The following is a 19,683-nucleotide window of genomic DNA, read 5'->3' on the forward strand; positions in this document are numbered from 1 at the left end:
CCTCAAATGCAGAGTGACAAGAAAGTATTTGCTATGTTTCTGCCTTAACTAAGGTTCAGCAAAGCCAGTGAAAGACTTTGCTGTCATCGAAAAGCACGGTCCTGGTCCCTAGCGATAGGTGTGAACAGCAGCCACACAGCGTTTATGCTTATCATTTAAAATGATTAGTTGGTGCTAAACAAGGGTCATTTTATGAGATGAGGCAAAGCAGAGAGGAAGTAGAAAGTCCATAAACAAAGAGGTTCAATGTGGTACTTTCCATCTTAAGATAAAAGAAAGATGAGGCTTCTTTGCTTGATTTTAATCAATAAGGCTCAACAAAATTTACTTTATGCCAAAAAGTAAAAACAATGCAGTCGTCTCAAAATCTACATGTGCGTAAATAGTTTTCACTAGATGATTGTTTTATACTGAAAGAAAGACAAGATTGTTGGCCTCTATAAAGCTCCATGTTTCACTTAGTCATTTCTTTTTAATATTGATCATAAGGACTCGGTTTACTGCGGCCAGTTCTTGAGTAAAGGCACTAACATACGATGTGTTGCGATAGAGATGTTATCTGCCAACTAAGAAAATTCTGGCAACACCCAAGTTTTTAGGCACCCACCACTGCATGAAATATTTACACACACACACACACACCCTTTTCTATAAATATATGTGTGTGTATAAAAATTATTATAATACAATTATTTATAATACATATAAAAAAATTACTGCATGAAGGCATCAGTGTAAGAGTTGCGTTACAAGCTCCACCTCTGCGCCTTTTTTCATTTGGATTCTCTCCATCATAAAACTGTTCACTGAGTGACAGACTCGGCCTTTTAAACTAATCCACGAATTCGTTCACAATCTCAAACTGAATGTGCACTATAGAGGAAAATTAAAATCCTAGTAACAAAATTAAATTCACAAAATTGCTTATTTCTTTCTTCAGTTGAACTGCAGTTCTCCCACCTTATACAAATACACTGGCACTTAAAAATTCACCAGTGTGGTAGAGCATTAGAATAGCACCTAATCATCAAAATGGCAAAATACACATTTCATATTTAAAATTTTTCATTTAAGGAGGTATAAATAAGTATAGATATCCACTCAATATATTGCTTTCTTAACTAAAGACAAAAGCCAATCTGATAACTGATTTGTGGAGCTCAATTCTTCCCAATTTTCTAGACTATTTCTTATTTACTGACCAGGACAAGCATGAATTCCTTAATGTTACTGTTTTCATAGCAGCCTTAAGTATCAGTGTTCAGCATTATAAACAGAAGATTATTACTGCTTTATTTCAAATCCTTAAGGGTACTAAAAAAATTACAAAAATCCTCTTCATTTCCATTGAACTAACACCTGTTAGGTATGAACTTAACAGATATGTTACACTTCAATTACGCTGCAAGCGGAGAGAGGCAAAGCAGCTCAAAAAAACACAGATCACACAAAACTGCAGCAGTCCCTTCCCTCTCTGAATATTCCTCCGAAGAATGGATGAAAATGTACTTGGCGTTGGGATAGTACAGGAGGATTCTCTGCAAGTGATTCCAACCTGGGCTGAAAGCTTTTGTGCACGGGCATGTTGCAATGCACCCCAGAGACTGCCTGATTTGCAGACCAGATGTTTCACAAAAATAATCACAATCTGTACAGAAGTTTGGTGTGACAAGAACAAAAATATTTCTAGATTAGTGCTGCACTTCAGGCTATGATTTTTAATGCTTTTTTCCATAAAGCTCTGTAATGATTGCATGCTTATTTAGATCCCAACCTTGTAAATACAGCCATAAGCAAACACTGTACCTATCCAAAATTTCATGGAAAAGTCCACAAGGTGCTATAGAGGCATGGTACTCATTCACACCATTCTCATTGCTTAAACTGGACTGCAAGTACCTTGTGATTTTGAGTGATGGCTCCAACACAACACCAGGAGTCTTACAAAAGCCTTGCAGACATTGACCTCTGCTCCCCTGTATGCCAATGCTCAGATCGCCTCTTCTCTGAGAGGGGACGGGGTCCTCTCCACAGCTCCCTCTAGCCCTCTTCTTTCAAAACATGCAAGTTTCCAGCAGAAATCACCATTTTATTATACAGCCCTTGCACTTCCTCTTCAGGGACACCACCACACGTGACAGTACTGTGCCTGCTATTGACTGAAAGAGGTACTACAAGACTGACCTAGTATTTCTTTACGGGCCTGTCAGTTCTTCCCTCCTCCTTTATTCCCTTTAATGTGGGCACATACTGGATGAAAAGCGTCAGAAGAGCACAGTGTCATCTGTAAATTAACTTGACATTTTACCAGGGACACACAGAAGCTTCAACTGAAAGCAAGATTTTAATAATAAATAATTTGGGAAAACAAGTAGCTAAGCTGAGTCTCTGCGCGGCATGAAACGCCTGGACACGGTGCAAGCTCACAGCACAACACGAGCGCCTGGCGGCTCTTCCTCGCGATTCTTGTATCCTGTCCTGCAAGTCTTGCCCTGTGCATGCATTTTTAACGTGCCATTAAGAAAAGGAGGGCGAGAAAGCCATAAAAAGGGGATAGGTATGGCACAGAGCCAGGTTGGAACTGACCGCAACTATCCATGTTTAATTTGACTGGGGAACAAACACATTTTCTATTTATGATTAAATTCTATGTGAACAGCAACACCAGTAGCAAATATCAGCAACCATACCTGATTAGATATAAAGCCTATGATTCCACTAGGACATATGTACTTTAGTAATCCCCACACTGCCTCTTCTCCTCCCACAAACCTGCTGCAAGGTAATTTGAGCAAAGAATGATTTTTATTGCATTCTTCCCACCCACCACCTTTTCAGATTACTGCTGGAATAAATCCCATATAACTGTAGTTTGTCACACAACCAGCTGTAATCAGAAAAGAACAAACTTCTACTGAGAATAAAATTGTTTTCATCATTTTAAGGAAGTTTTCTGGCATGTGATTCATGGTTTGAAAACATGTTACACCATTTCTTCTCAATAATCCATTTTCCATGCCTTTTTTTTTTTTAAGTAGCTAAGGAGATATAAAAACATGTTTTTTAATAAACCATACACACTTGGCATCTACACAGTCTTTCTCAAGTAAACTTGAAAGACCTTTGCCCTCCTCATTCAGAGCCACTAGGATACTGCATGGCTCACGCTGGCAGAAAGGTGAGCTCAGCTAGGACATGCTTCTCCCAAGATCTGGTTTTCAGACTCGGCATCACTTAACAATTCCTGCTTTGGAGCTCATTTGTTTCCGAACAGCTTTGAGTGGAATAAAGCTTGCTTAGGCCTGCTTGCAAAAAACCCAACCTCAAGAAGGAACTTGCAGTGTTTCTACAGCAAGAGCTTCACGCTTTCCAAACATTCCTTGCAATTTTTAAGCTAAAAACCACTAAAAACACTGCCTACGATATCTCAAAGTCTCACCCGCGCCTAAACACACACATCTGCTACACTGTATACACTTTAAAGAATTAGTTGATTTTAAAATATAGTCTAAAATTGCTTTAAAGTCATGCAATGGTTCAGACTGCCACTTGGCATTGATATTGTTGCAAGATGGACAGTAGGGGTCCTTGAAGAATCAATAACATCCCATGCAAGGCAAACAGAAGCACGTAACTTAAATAGTAGGTAATGTACGTGTGTGTCACCCCCCGGGTCTCCGCTGAACTTGTTGCCAAGACACCGGCAAACTCTAGCTGCAGAGAAAAAGTGTAATAAATGCAAATTTCCATATACAAATAATTCTATAGATACTAGGATGTGAGGGTGTATGTGCTAAGCGAGTCCAGCAGGCAGCAAAATGATGTTTAAAAAGGTAGGCAAAAATGCTCCACTCAATATTATGTCCGAAGAGGAGGGTTTTGTTATTATTAAGAACCTTCATCTCCCAGGAAACAACAGCTGACCAAAACCTGTGTTTCAAGTAAGGACTCTAGGGGTAATTCAAATTATGCAGTTTGCTCTGCTGTATCATATCGTACATCTTAATGAACAAAGCCACAAGGACAATTTGAACTGATTAAAAAAAAGGGGGGGGGGCTTGCCAGTGATAACAGCTGAAACACCAAAGGATGGTCAGAATACCAATGCAGTTGGAGGATATATGAAAAAGAGCAAACTGTCATGCAGGAAACCTTTACAAGCACCTACACTGAAGCAAAGCAACAGTGACAGAGGAAAAGCTTTAAAGGTCGTGCTGTTTTGGAAACTTCACTGTTCAGCTTCTCCTTTTCCTGCAAAAAAAAAGTATGTTAGCTCTGCAGAGTTTTGCCATAGTCTTCCCCCAACACCTCTGTGCCATTAAACCACTATCAACTCAGCACGTCTTTGTAGGTCAAGTTTATAGCAGCAGTGATGCAGGATTTCGATTTGTCAAGCAAGAGTGGCTGAGAAAGGGACACTCGACTCTAGACACGGGACCTCAGTGGGTCTGGGGAGGGAGCCTAAGCATCTCGGGGAGTACACTGCACAACAAGCTTTGGGAATAATGATCAGATTATCATGCACCTAAATATATATAGGTGTGTCTGTACACATACATATAGATGCATGCATATATATACAGACACACCCCTAGCTATATATACACCTCCCATACCACCTATATAAACCTGTCCTCTCCTACTTGCTGCACTGACTACTCTGGCTCTTACTTGCTGAGCAGTATCTATCATTATTCAAAGGTAACTCTTTGAGGCAGGAATGCATCTTCATGTCATGTCTGAACACATTTTGAGTAGAAATACTTTATGTAAGCAAGTAAAAATGTCTTACATTTGAATCTGCACAAAATGAATAACTTACCATGCGTGCAGAAGTGCAAATGGAGCCCTTTTAACTAGTTCTATTAGTTTTGATAGGGAAAAATGAATCCAGAACAAACTATCTCCAATCACTCAGTAAGAATACTTCCAATAAGAACACTTTATATGGGGCAGCTCCCAAAGATGGCAGCATAAACACAGACATAAGCTTTGGACATGTAAAACTAGTTTAAATGCAGGTTGGTCTCCTTTTATTTTATTTTATTTTTATTTTTTTAAAACGAAGGACATTGTTTTTTGGTTGGTACACTCCCCCACGGCTTCAGGGGACGCCAACTGGGCCAGCGTTATACAAGAAAGAGAGGGGAAGAGAGGTGAAATAACATAGGGTTAAAATCCTCCTCATCCTAAGCAAATGTTTTCAGCATGGCTGGCTAGAAGACTACTCACACCTAACCTGATCATGGAAACAAGAAACATTCCCATCTGCCAACCAAGTAATTATGTCACAGCAGACGAATATTTCAACATTTTGGTGATGACAAGAATTAAGTTATCAATTGCCTCTTGAGGCTTTAAAAAGTGTTTCAACATGCCTATGCTACGTAATTCTAGAGATTATGTTAATTTGACCTAATTTTTTTCAGATACAAAACCTCTTAACTACTAAAAACCAAAAGTAAGTTTACGCAGCTTTCTACTGTTTGCTTTTGAAGCTTTTATGACCAACAATAGCTAGTAACTGTGAATTAATCAATGCCAGCCAGAAGTAGGAATCAATTTTGCTATCCATTTGTCAGACTTGGCTATCAAGTTACATTTAGCAGATTGCCTGGTCTCTGCAGAAACTCAGATTGAAAATGTGTTGTTCTATAACCTTTAATCTGCAGCAGGAGGAGCAAATGTTAAATTCCACAACTGCAACCTTCAGGATGAGATAAATACATATATAGCTGCTTGCCAAACACACAATAGCTTCCATCAAAGACAGGGATTTTCTAAAGCAGGTCTGGCAGCAATTTTGGTTCAAAAACTGCCCTAGTGCTAATTCATTCATTAGTGCAAAGCCATTTTGTGCAGAGAGGGAATACAGCTCCCAAGATCAAGAGGTTAAAGCGGTTGTGAGATTTCTTCAAATCATAAGCCAGGAGTCCCATAGTGAAACATTCTGAAAATAGATACCCGGGCCACAGAGCTGGACATGCCCTTAGAGTCAAAGAAAAAAAACTACCAGCAACTACTAAAAACCTAAATCAAACAACAGCTTCTCTCCCAGCTTGGCTGCATTCACACTGACAAGTTGCACCAGATTTGTTGACAAGGATAATGACAGCGCATAAACAGTGTTCGAATACTATTTTGTGAATATCAGCATAGAATCAGCCTTTTTAATATGACTATTAAAAAGGTAAAATTCTATACTGGACCATCCATTTTACTGGACGACAGACAATCATGTCACTTGGTTAACGCAGAAAACAAATACACACATTTATACACAAAGAAATGAGACTAAGCCTTAGTCATTCTTTTGAGGGAAAAGCATGCTGAACTTGTGGGCAGAACGTGTAAGGCCACATGTCAAGAAGATCCAGTGTTAAATCAGTGTCAGGAAAGCGAATACATAGATTTCTCTTACAGCTTCTTATTAACAAAGCTTCTTCCTACAAATCACAAGCCCTAACTGCTGGTATCAGTGAAAAATATTACTTTTTCATTACATTTCTGTCCTCCTCAGCAGTTCAAAGCCAACACAGAAACGCATCAGGGAGGAGAAGGAATCCTGCCCATGCTTTGTCAACAGGGTGGCAACAAGCTTGGCATTGTAGATTCTCCATTGCTGAGGAGAGAGAAAGGCGTGAGAAAAGCAGTCTGGCCACATGCTTCTGATTCCACCATTCTGCTTGTGAAGGAAATAAATTAAGAATTGCCCATCAGTGAACCTTTGTACGTGCCTGCAATCATTTTTTCAATTTATTCATACTTCCAATCACTTCAGAAATGGTAGTCCTGATCCTCTATTCAAGGAAACAGCTCATTCTGATGGAAAGTTATTGAGAAGAAATAGCTGCAAAAATTTTATGTCAGAAGGCCCTCAGTTCCTGAAGGACCTTCATCAGCATGGGGTCAATTCTTCTCAGTAGCCAGAACCCACTAAGCTCAGTGGGATAAAAAGTAAGGAGCAGGGATTTCACCTTAATGAACATAAATGTCCTGGTGTTTGAGCACGGGGAATTATTAGATGGTGATAACTCACCTACTGCATGTGGGAATGTCATGTTGATAACTCTCACATGCTAAGGAAATCCTGTGATCCTCACATGTCTCTCAAGAAGCTCTAGGAGCCAAATTTGTATTACCAGGGTTAAGGTTTGAACACTGCCTGTGATATGTTCCTCAGCATAAGGGGAGATAGGCTAGAGAGGGGAGGGAGGAAGAAATTGCTTGGAGGGAGACAAAAACTGAGTTTCTTCACATCCTAAGGAAAAGCCAGCAGTGCTCTGGTGCGCTGGGAAGAGTCACCAACACACAGGATGGGGGAAACAGCCTGCATAAAGATGGAGATTGGGAAGATCAATCTGCATCTGTCCACATTCAAAGCAAACTTGTGTAGGAGGACTTTGAAAGTGGTTTATTATTGCTAGAAGTATGGACTCAGAGGCACCCTCCTTTAATTACAAGGGCATTGAGCCAGCTCCTCCATAGGTAACGGACACCACTGACTAATCAGCAGGGCAGAAACACTGCTGGGCCCAGCATCAAAACCAAGACACACAAATATAATGGTTGGAATATAATTATGTTTTAAATCAACTCAGAAGGAGGAAATTCATAAACAAATTTCAGCGTTTGCAGCAGTAGAGCAAACAATACTGCTATTTATTATTAACAGCCACTGCTTCAGAGTTTGAAATAGCAGGTGAGTATAGTATGCACCTTTAAAGGAAGTGTGAGGGTGATCCCTAAAACAACATGCTGATAACAATCGAGTTCCAGGGAAAAGGACAATTATTAACAGCAGTGGGCAACTGCCATAACCATAATGGGGTCAAACAAGCATAAAGACAAATTCTTCCTTCAGCTTTCTATAATACACTGAAAGCATTAATAAATTATTGTAAAACAGAACTGTGCATGTTCATTTACCCTGAGGCACACTGGACCAAGTTTCTCTGCAAAAGGCTCTTAAGGAGACTTTGAAACAGTAAGGTAAAAGCTTAAAACACATTCTGAAACAAAAACTGGTTAAGAGATTAAAAACAGAATTGAAATAAAATGACCACATCACAAAATAGGAAGACATTCACTGTAGAGTGCCCCAAGTATCAGAACTTGGGTGCCTGGAGTTCAATATATTAATGACCACCTGGAAAGAGGAAGACAGAAAATGGCAAAGTCTGGACAACACAGTGGTGGATGGAGGACAGTACACAAAGTGCATATTAAGGCACATTGGAAGAAAAAGACTTCAATTGCTTGTCCATGCTAGTAGAGTCTGATCTGGTTGTAAAAGTCTCAGAAGGAAAAAAGCCACACAACACCCCGAACAGGACAGTTAGAATCAGCTGAGCAAAGTCATAAAAACAAATAAAGTGTAACCTATTTATAAAGGGGATGGTGTACAGCATCAATAAACATTATGCCATTAGATACTCAATGGTCCATTCGCACCTTCAGTTTGTCACACCTCTACCTCAAAAAAAAAAAAGAAAAGAAAAAAAGTAGCAAAAGCAGCAGTTGAAATAGAAAAGATCAGAAAGTGACAATGAAAATGATTAGAGAGAACTCAGAAAGGCCTTCCTTATGAGTGGACAGAATCAGGTCTAGCGAGGAAATATGATGGATGTGTGTAAAATAGTAAGAGGTGTCTCATGATCAGCTGAGTTTTTATTCATCTTTTCTTAGAATACAGGGGAAAAAATCAAAATTCTAAAAGCCAACGCTTCAAAAATGGTCATATAGATCTTTTTTGATTCAGTGTAAAATGACTGGTGGAATTCATCTTTCTAGGAGTGAAGTAGACAGCTTATTACAGTGATTCAGAAAAAGACCAAACATCTACATATGAGAATAAGCATCTACAGTCATAGTAGGTGGAGTAAATTACTAAAGACCAAACTTCATACTTCCAAGTATAAATTGCTCAGAAATTGCTACTGATGGGGTTGAGAATGAAATTTATGACCCACTCGCCATATTAAATGAGTTTTAAGGCTGTTTATACCCTTCATTTCAAAGTACCCAATATTTGCCACCAGTAACTGCATTAATAGCTTTTTCTGACATGGCAATTTCCATGTTTCAGAAACACCTGCAGTCAGGATGATCCAACTTGAACTGCCAGATCAGGACTCATGCAGTACAGTGAGTGCATTTGAGAAAAAAATTCAACTGATTTGTTTGTTGTTTTTCCCCAGGCTTCAAGCTCTGCTTATAAACATAAAAAGACAATACGCATTCAGGACATTTCCAATGGTTATGAAGGTACCATACCTGTGATGGTGGTAGGGATGGTGGTGGTAGTGGTGGTGGTTGTTGTGGGAGGAGGGATAGTTGTGGGGGGATCTGGATAAAATATAAAAAGGAAAATAATAAAAAAGCAAATTAAGAAAAAACAAGCAGAACACAACAGCGATCAATAATGATCAGAGAAAAACAAGGACACTAAGAAGCAGCATGGCTGTCAGAAGCCTTTCCTCCTCTAAAACCAGGTGGTGACTTTCCAGCTGGCTTTAAAGATCAAGGGCCAGATCCTCAGCAGCTGTAAATTGTTTGAGCTCAATTCACATCAAAGGAGCTCTGCACAGACTTACTCTAGCTAGAAAATCTGGCCCAGAAACTCTCTCCCCCTTTTGCCTTCTGCAATGCTTAAAAAATAAATAAATAAATAAATAAATAAATAAAACCCAGCATAAATTAGTCAATGAGAAAGAGAGAGATGGAATGGGAGAGCCATAAGAAAAATAAACTGCACACTTTCCATGACAGGAAAAGAAAAAAAAAAACCAGTTTACCATGTACGGAGACAGACAATGGTGCTTTGTTGTTTTTCTACAAATACATTTGAAAATCCAGGTGGGAGGTTTGTGCGAGGGGCCCTGCTGTGCTCAACAGACTAAATATCAACAGCACATGAATATATCTCACTTTTTTCCCAGGGCTGTTAACTTTACACTATTCTTCCTCAATGAATACACGTCAGCAGGATGTTAAAAGCTACTTCTAAGATAGTAATAAATAAAAAGAAATGAGAATGTCATTACTAAATATCAATTTCAAGGCATGGAAAATTTCACCACGATCTTTTTTATAAAAAAGCCAATATTTTTCTGACAATTTTAACACAGTTGCTTTTGTTAATAGAGCATCCTTAGTGTAAAACACAAGATACTGAGATATTTCTTTGTAACTAGCAACTATTTCTACAGAAGACTTGACCTGTTAAAACTGATAAACACTGCCACTCTCTTTACAGTATTTATATTATGTACAGGGGCACATCCTCATCAAAACTACTGAGCAGGAGAAGGCAGATATGAGAAGATGCAAAAGAAAACACATATATCAATGCCCAAATGATCAAACTGAATGTGTTAAGTAGTCAGGAAGACTTTGAACTAAGGATTCATTCTGCAATAATAGAGCATGAAACAGTTCTTAGGCTTTTGATTTTAAATTTCCTCTAAAGTATGTCAACTTTTCATCACTAACCCATCTGCTTCTCTTTTATCTCCAAGTGAGCTCTCAGATTCCCTAATTAATATATCTGAACTTGAATTACCTGCTGCACCTTTGTGCTCCATGCAGCTTCCTGAAAGTTAAGAGACATTACCTTGGAGTTTGCTTCACTGTGAAGGCAACTGCAAGAAAGGGGTCATTCATGAGGAGTGCCGCTTTGGCCTACTATATTCAAAACATTTCAGCCTCTGTATTTACCACAGAGAACTTCTTAGTTGCTTCTTTGCCCAGGGCTAAGCCGACAAGATACCGTAGGGTCTCCTTACTAGCAAGGGATAATGAAACAACTTAAGTGCAGGAAGAAAGACCCTATCCTTGTCTACATCCATTGGCATGGTGAAAACTCATCTCACTTCCAAACTGTACTAGGGGAAAATGCTATACAGCAGACTATACGTTGGTAATAGCAAAAAATGACTGTGCGCTAATTGTGCTAGAAGTTTCCAGAATATGCGTCTGCCTGCTCCCACTGGGAGGAAAAGCGTGAAACAAGTTTAAAAAATAAACATGTTTTCGGTTTCTGTCAATGTGATTAGACATGCTTATACCATGTGTGCAACAGAGGAAGGTGTGTTAAGCACAGATCAGCAGCAGTTATTTCGCAAGCCCTGGCCCCTGGAAACCATTTGCACTTAATACCATTTAACTGTAGATGTATTAGTTTTATATGGAGGCTAGTCAATCCTCCTCCTCATGGAGAGGTGCCAGACCCCGAAGCTCTGCTGTAGTTACTGTCACTCCATCGCAACACCTCAGGTGTTGAAAGGCCATACACATCATTCCACCCCACCCGCCGCCAAAATTAATTTGATATGGGTGGAGAGTACAGCACTGACAACTGATAAGTAGTCCTATCTGTGGATTCAGTAAAGGGTGACCATCTAGGCACATCCTCCCATTAATTTTCACACTATCCCTATGGAGACATTTTGGCAGGGATACAGACTGCACTGCCTACATAATATTCCTTGTCTTCTGGCAGGGAGAGGTGCCAAACTTAGTAAAAGATGGAGAAGTAAATGCTTCCCATTGACAAGTGGAGTGAGCTCGTCAGCTCATTTCCACAGAGTGATGTTCATTTTCCTTCAGACAACTTAAGTTAGACTCTGTACCTGAGCGCTTCAAGATGCTAACCACAGCCCAACCACTGCCACTAGACCAACATCTCTGAATTTGGGTCTTAAATTCAGGGTTAAAGTCTTTATGCTGTCCAGAAGTGCTGAATCCTAGTGGGACACCCCCAATTTTGCAGAAATATGACACAATGGGATGTGAAACAATTTGTGACCATGACTTCCTGAGAGACCATGACAAGTCCTCCTACATGCCAAAATGTCAGATGCTGCAGTAGAGTCCACAGGTTACCATGCCTTGGGAATTTGTATTACTTTTAAAATAACACTGTCTCAAATGTTCTCTGGTGAATTTAATCTTGAAGGGGAGAAGTGGTGTTTAATTTCTGTATAGTCTAGTTCTTGTCCACATCACAAATGCAGAATAATTAACAAACATATGAGTTAACATGAGCTCAAAATGGTTTATTCAGACCACGTTTAAAGGTCAGAATGGAGTTCTGTCCCCAGGGCCCACTGAGTCTGCAGGAACAGACACATTTCAGCCAGATCCTTTATAATGGTTGTTCCCAAGCCTTATGCGAACTGGACTAAGACCAGTTCATTTAACATTGGTGAGGTTTAATTTAGCATTCACTCGAAACAAAATAGGTATGTAAAACTAGGCAAGGAATAAAAAACCCAATTCCTCTATGACTGCTTTACTCCAGTAGCTTGCTATAGTTCTAATCTCATGTGGAGTCATGTTTCCTATACACTCTAGGTGCTTTATAGTTTCTCCACAACATTAGCTGTTTCTTTAAACACTTCCATAAATTATTTTTTAATACCATGAGTATATGAATTATTCCATCATAAAAGTACATCTTGTATTTCATTACACAAACTGGAGTCTTTTGGTGCTACCAACACTAGAAAACTACTCAAATGATGCAGTATACAAAGTTCACTTTCAGCTTGATATTACAATTTTGATGTTAGTTTTGGTCTTTGGGCAAGTTTCCAAAACCGGGCCAAAAACTGGTCATGTGTAAGTGGCATTTGGATAAGCGAGCAGGATGTTAGGTTCTCGATTATTTATCTGGATCGGTGCGAACGCAAAAGAATTTGGACTGCAGAGCTCCCAGGGGCTGTTGCATGAAATGAACCTCAAACCAAAGCAAGTTACTGTCCCTTCTGAATAACAGGCAATACCCACCACAAGCTTAGCTCAGCCATGCAGTAACCACCCTAACGGATAAGCAAGGTTGCTAACGGATAAGTTTTTAAATACATAGCCCAAGGGAATTATTCATAATTAAACTAGGGGATCACTCTTCAAGTGCCTACTGAATCTTCATTATATGCAAGACCTCTGTGACAAGAGCACAACAAGGTTTAAAGCGATGGTGAAATAATGCAGAGGAACTGAAGAATTAAAGTAGGTACTTAATAGCACTTAAAAAGATGCCGAGACATGTTTTAGTGTCTGCTCAGCAGCCAAAGATAGGCTTAAGACATCTCATTCCTCCAGTTTATTTACTGGTTTGTAATTATCTGAGTATGCCGGCTGATTCTTCAGTAATTTAACTTGCTATTAAAAGACCTGAAAAAACAAACCCATACCATTGCTGCGGATACTGAAAAAGGGATCAGATGAAACACAAAGGAAAATGAGCTACTGGAGCAAGTCCTATAAAGACTGTTAGGCTACAGAACTTCAAAGTTCTCCCCACGCCTCTGTTCTGATCTTTCTGTATGCTTCAGCTGACATTTTACAACTGTCAGGGTCAGCCCACAATGACAGCACGAGAGAAAGGAACTTACTGGACACTAAGATAGGTTCTGCACCTGATGCAAGACACCAAGAGTTACAGAAGCAAAGGAAATGCTTTTCCAGCCCCTACCCCCTCCCAGTATAATGTAGATGTGTTGGGTGCTGTCTGAAATTCTTGCATTAAGCAAAATGGTAACTTCTTTAAAAGCTTTTAGAGAGCGGTATGCAGCAATTATGTGTAAATGAGTCTAGAAGAACGGTGGTTTTTCTCACGTACCGTATACAAACAGCATGTAATCCGCATGTGATTTCCCCACCGCGTTTGAAGCCTCACAGCGGTATGTACCATTATCTGTTTTGTTTAGGTTACTAATGAGAAGGTTTGAACCAGACACTACAACGTGTTGAGGCATCTCATCATCTACTCTTAACCACCTCATGTCCGTAGGCCTACAGAGGAGGGAGAAAAAGAAACAGTCACATTACTATTTTCCTACGGTAAAGATGGCATCTTCAAAAGTTCATCCACAGACAGAAAGCCCAAACCAAGAAAAACTGTAAAGAAATAACACATACTTTTGTACTACTCAAGCCCAGATGCTGTTGGGCTTCCTGAATTTAAGTGCATTTTAACCCAACTGGAAACTGTATCCAGTCCTTAAGCTTTCTGAAAACACTAATGCAAACAGGAAGAAAGTTCATTAGTGGTTAATCATTTACTTAATCAGTAAACCTGGAATCTTTAAGATCTATGGACTAAACGTGCATCCACCCGGTGCTCTGAGTGCAGATCTGGACAACATGTAACGGAACAAGTACATTTTTATCAACTTCAAACCATTTTACAAAGAGACATGATGGACCTATTTACCTCAATTTTGACTGTGCTGCTTATTAGTAACGTTTTAGCTGCTAGAAAACAGGAACGCCTTTCTTCTCTCCCCATTATGTTTTTCCAATTGGCAGCCTGTTTCCTGCATTCTTTTGCTAATGGAACCAAAATGAGCATCATGTTTACATGATTTAGGGAATGAAATTAGCATGTTTTGTTAGAGCTAGTAAAGAAAACAACCACTGGGGGGGTTGTTTGGTTTTGTTTTTAAGTCTCTGAACAGCAGTAAGGACAAACCAGCTACTCCCGAGACGGCCTTCATCCGTAAGAGAGAGACTGCACCTTTTAGGGTGGCTCAACACTGAGCTCTTAAAAGGGTGGAGATGGGGGGTGTTTGTGCAGTAACACATTCTCCAAACTGCCTGGCTCCAAGGACAGAGCTTGCAAGCCATTTTTTTGCTGGGAGCTAATATGGCTGAAGGCATCAGAATACTTTGGGCTTCTCAGTGTCCAAACAGTAGAGTGCTGTTATGAAATAAAAGCACCTGCAGTTTTGCTATCCCAGCCACACAACTGGAACGGCTACAACACCGAACAAAACCAGCTGTGATTTCAGAGTCCCAACCTTTCAGACGCTGTTTGCTGTACAGTGGTGCTTTTTTCAAAGATGTGTCTTGCACTGGATGTTCTACAAGTGACAATTCCAGTATCTTCCCACTTTTGTCATAGTCCTGATTTTTTGTGCGATCTTAGACAATGAAAATATCTATTATTAACAAAGTTTCTACTTTCTGGTCTTTCATTTTTCTCTAAGCTTTTTGTCACAATGTTTGTGTTGCAAAATTTTGCAGAGAAATGATTTTCACTCAAGAATCATCCCTGTGAATCTTAAACCTCTGTAAGGGATTTTATGAAATCTGTTTGTCATAAGGAGTAGAAGTAAATACAGTCCATTATTTTACTGTGTATTTGCTTAGGTTTGAGACACAGGTGAAGTGAACTACATAAGCGTATTCCTAGCACATCACCAGCATCACCATAATATTAAGTGGCATACTGCCTGGGAGATGCGTCTGTCTTATTTAACACGTATATGTCTTATTCATAGCTGGGGGGTGGGGAGTGAAGAAGCCTATTCATTAAATTCCCACATGATACAAATGGGAGGAACGGCAGCTACCTGTGAGAGGAGAGAAATGCAAAGAGGCTTTGACAGATTCTGAACAGGGAATAGATATTAAACTGGAATTCAGCAGGGGATGTACAAGTCTCTAACGTATGGGGAAGGAATCACCCACATGCTGAATAGAGGAAGCTGGGAAGCAGTAATAAACAAAGTAATTCAGCTGCAGTAGGACACTACAGTGGCAGATGACAGTATCACAGCCTTCGCACTTCTGAGCTGCAGCTACCCTTCCTGTCATTGCCCCCAGAAGCAGAACTGTCAAACTCGATGACTTCAAGTGCAGACTACACCTGCAGTAACTCTTCAGTTCTGGGCACACTACCAAGGAGACACTGACAGTTTTCAGGGATGTTTGCAGAAATCTTATGAACATGATGAAAATAAAAAAGGATAGGAGGTAAATACTTGACAGCCATAAATCCAAATGGAAAAGGAAGTATTTAAGAAAGTCAACAAAACTTGGACAAGAAAATGAAAATGCAGAGGAAAATCTAACCTTCCTCGTCAGGATTTTTCCTGATGCATCAATTTATTAAACTATTTAAGAAAGCCTCAAGGGCAGGGCAAGAAGAGGAGAAAGAATAAAACTTGCATTTCATTTAAAAAACACCACCACCACAAAGAAGAAAGAATCATACGGTCAATACAAGCTGAAAGACAGACTGCCTTACCTTACAGATCCATTCCACTCTTACATGTGTTCAGTTCTTTGGTGCCATTCTTACGCCTGCATACTCGTACATTATTAGGATTGAATATGCAGGCCACTGACCTTGCTTTTGCAGATTAATTGCAACCAGTTGCCACCTAAGCCATTCCCTGGGGGAAGAGATGTACAGTTGCGTGGTACCCATACTACAGTCTTCCCCTTCTGCACTAGTGGGCTTGTTGACAGCAACGCTGTGTGGTGACCATGAAAAGCTCTCCTTGGAGCTTTAAAAGTAGCAATTCCTCAGCCATTATTTACATCATGACAAATGCAATTTAAAATAGATGTCTTAATACTGTAGCTTAGGCTCAGGTGCAGGAAGTATCTCTCCTCATATTCTTTTTTCATACTCCTACATTGTCTTCTCAGCAGAGAATGGCATATGAAATTTCTGCAATAGCAAAGAGGCCAAAAAGTGTCCGCACACTTTTGTAGCGGGACCCAGTCACCGCTGGACCACCTGTACCATCCTTTGGAAGTTTCAGACTTACTGTGGTTTTCCAAAAGCTGCACATGTCAGTTCAAGTGGCTCCCCTTCTCTCGTTAGACCTTGCACTGGATAATTCTGAGAAACCCGCACTTGAGGCTTATCTGCATGAGAGAAACAGTATTTCATAAATTATCTTGTCAAACAGAATCAGATTTGTATGCACCCAGAACCAGAAGTCAGTCACCAGCACTGCTTTCCTCTCTGCCCCTTCTATGCTATTCATCTAATCAGTAAGTGAACTTGGTATTTTCTTCAAACTAAACTGATTAGTAAGAGCAAAATGTGAAACAGAGATAGGAGATTCACACTCCAACGGAAGCACCACTGTTTCCTGGGAAATGCATTTTGCTACACTAGAGTTTATCTCTGAACTCACTCAAGCTAAAAGGAACTCATTTGCCTTCATGCTGAGGTGAAACCAGAGATATTTGTGGCACTCAGAATTGATATGTTTTATCATGTATCATATATTACTGTATGACAATATTAATACGCTTGGGCATAAAGTATATGTTGGGCTTTACAAGAGCCACTTGTTAGAAACAAAAAGAAATCACAGACACTGCTACTTTTCTTTAAACAATGGAAGATTTTAGTCAGCCCAAATGAATCTCTTCTAAATCCTAAAATAAACATAGAATTAAAGCATTTATAGTTAGCGAGCCAGCTCAGAAACATTTTTAGTAAGCCCCTGCAGGGAAGAAGGGGACATGGGGAACAACCCAAAACAACAACATCCACTCCCCCCCAAAATGGAGTCCACAATTACGAAATTTATTACCTCCTACAACCGAAACCCAGATTAAAAATGCGATCTAAGCTGTAGCTAAAATGTTATCAATGCAAAAATCAATTCAATGCTACAAATGCTATTAAGCCATATATATTTTTCAGGAACTTACTCAACTGTAAGGAATAAAGGAAGGCAAAAAAATCAGTATGCATAAAGGTTGAGACAACTTAAATGTTTCTATTTCCTTTGAGAGTAACTGCTAGCAAAACTATTGGCTTGTTGCATTTTATTAACTGTGTTTAACTCATTAACATGCTTCCTATGGAATAATAGAGATTAGAAAAAAAATCCATGTTAGGCTTCAACCAATTTAAACTCTCATAATTTTCAGTAATGGAATAAGCTACACTAGTAAATCCTCTCCTGAGATGCCTATACCACAAACACATTTTGCAAACTAATCCCCATTACAGATGCTTCTTGCAGCTTCATGTCTTCAGGCTTAAAAAAATGGCAGCCACATACAAGTTACCAGGTTATGTGTGTTTTATATTTCTGTGTCATATTCTACTGGAAAAATACGAGACTTTCATGTGCTTGAAAACACAAGCTGACCTCCCTCCTAGAGACGCTGCTTAACGCTAAAGGAGCATGTGGAAGTAGCCAGTATATTCCTGACATGCTTTGAGGAAAAACGGTCACTCTTAGGAGGACTGAAATACCCCAACAAGCCCTTGGACTAAGTCACAAAATGCAGGCCTGGGCCTAGCTAAACCTGGACTCTCCCATTACAGCGGGGTACAGATATGCTCCACCTGGGAAGGCCAAAGGGGTCCACATCTCAGAGCTACAACCCCATCCCAAGAGGGCTGCAGCACAAGCGTAAACAAGAGAGCACAGGAAGGCAAAAGTCATGTCGAAACACCGTAGCGAGCCTGGTGCGTAGTGCTGGGGTCTGCAGCACAAGCACTGAGCAATACGTACACACAGGAAGACAAGTTAAACCAAGCATTATGCAGCAAGTAAATCACAACCAAGATTTTGCGTGCTGTGCTCATGCTTACCATTCTCATTCACAATTTTTTCCCCCCCTTGGCCATCTGCTCACTATTATTTGCTTTCCAACAGTAACTAAGAGTCCACGCCAGAAACATGGATGCTATTATAGTGTGCGTTGTTGGAGTAGAAGCCTTTTCAGCCCAATTTACACGGAAACGCGAAGACTATCTTGTTAGCATACCATGCTGAGAAACTTAGATATGTACAAGATCTTCTGCAGCTTGCCTCTGCTGTTGCTCCAATCCTGTTTTCATTAGATAAATTTTAGTATTTCTAATGAGCTGTTTACCAGCTGTCAATTACTTATGCAAATCAATAGGAATACACTGAAGGCTTGTTGTACTGAGAACGAACTGCAAACTAAGCTTCCCCAAAATGACATGAGAGGAGCCTTTCCCTTTCAGCTTTCTACCTCCACAGTCTTCATTAAATAAATGAAGGAAGCAAACTGAACCCTATACCATTTCAATTTGAAACCGTAGAGATGTCACATGCAATATAAACCCAAATTTTATTAGTACAACATGCATATACTTGCGAAGACAAGAACATTCCCGGAGTCATCACAGTGAATGTCTCCTCTAAGCAGGATCACCAGCATGTGAGTAATTACTGAAGGCACTTAGGAAAATAGGAAGTGCTTCACAATTCTGAAGGATTCAGAAGGATGGCTGGGCACTCAGGAGAACTGACATTTTAATTAGGCTTGTAGTACACAATAACTTATCCTTAAAAACAAAAATTTCACTTGCTTTGGCCAATAACTTTTTTTTTTAATATAGGGTTTGGGAAATTTTTTTTTTTTTTTTTTTTTTTAAGGATGCACATTTAAGTAATCTTTAGCTCTACTTCCACTAGTAAGCATCCTGCCTCTAAGTTAGTCTATTTTCTTGAGATTAGATTCTTAGTAAATGTTTGCACAGTGCCGAGCATCGTGGGATGCTGAGCTCAGTTCCTACATGCAATCCTGACACTCAGCAAACCTACTGCTAAACCGTTAGAGTGCTTTTCAAGGTCTGCAGTAATAGTTTGCTACCTATTAGCCACTTTATTAAAAAGGCCACGTTTCAGTAACGTCTGTGGTAGTATATTCTGGGGCAATTACCATCTCAGACGGCATTCGAGGGCACAAGGCAAGCAGCAGAAGAGTTTTTACTACCATGTGCCTTCCAACAGCCTGAACCACTCGACATGGAACTTCATAATGTCATACTGCTGGATTGCTACATAAAAACAAACACTTGGACCTAGGCATCTAGGCCACAATAAACTCCATTGGCAGCCAATTAGATCTAACAACCTAAAGCTATTTCCTAGTATGCCT

At 39.8% G+C, this 19,683-nt stretch overlaps 1 protein-coding gene across 5 annotated transcripts in view; it reads right to left on the bottom strand.

Annotated features, from left to right (window-relative positions):
* Positions 1–19,683, bottom strand: part of CADM1 (cell adhesion molecule 1) — a 213,259-nt gene that overhangs the window by 26,427 nt on the left and 167,149 nt on the right. For all 5 annotated transcript variants that reach the window (XM_067310231.1, XM_067310232.1, XM_067310230.1 and 2 more), the window contains exons 6-8: positions 16,569–16,668; positions 13,628–13,800; positions 9,277–9,348 (exon numbers count right to left, since the gene is read on the bottom strand). In XM_067310231.1, coding sequence (XP_067166332.1) covers positions 9,277–9,348; positions 13,628–13,800; positions 16,569–16,668 — 345 coding nt within the window. The remainder of the gene's footprint in view (positions 1–9,276; positions 9,349–13,627; positions 13,801–16,568; positions 16,669–19,683) is intronic.

This window comes from Apteryx mantelli, chromosome 23, assembly GCF_036417845.1.
Source record: "Apteryx mantelli isolate bAptMan1 chromosome 23, bAptMan1.hap1, whole genome shotgun sequence".
Classification (NCBI taxonomy): domain Eukaryota; kingdom Metazoa; phylum Chordata; class Aves; order Apterygiformes; family Apterygidae; genus Apteryx; species Apteryx mantelli.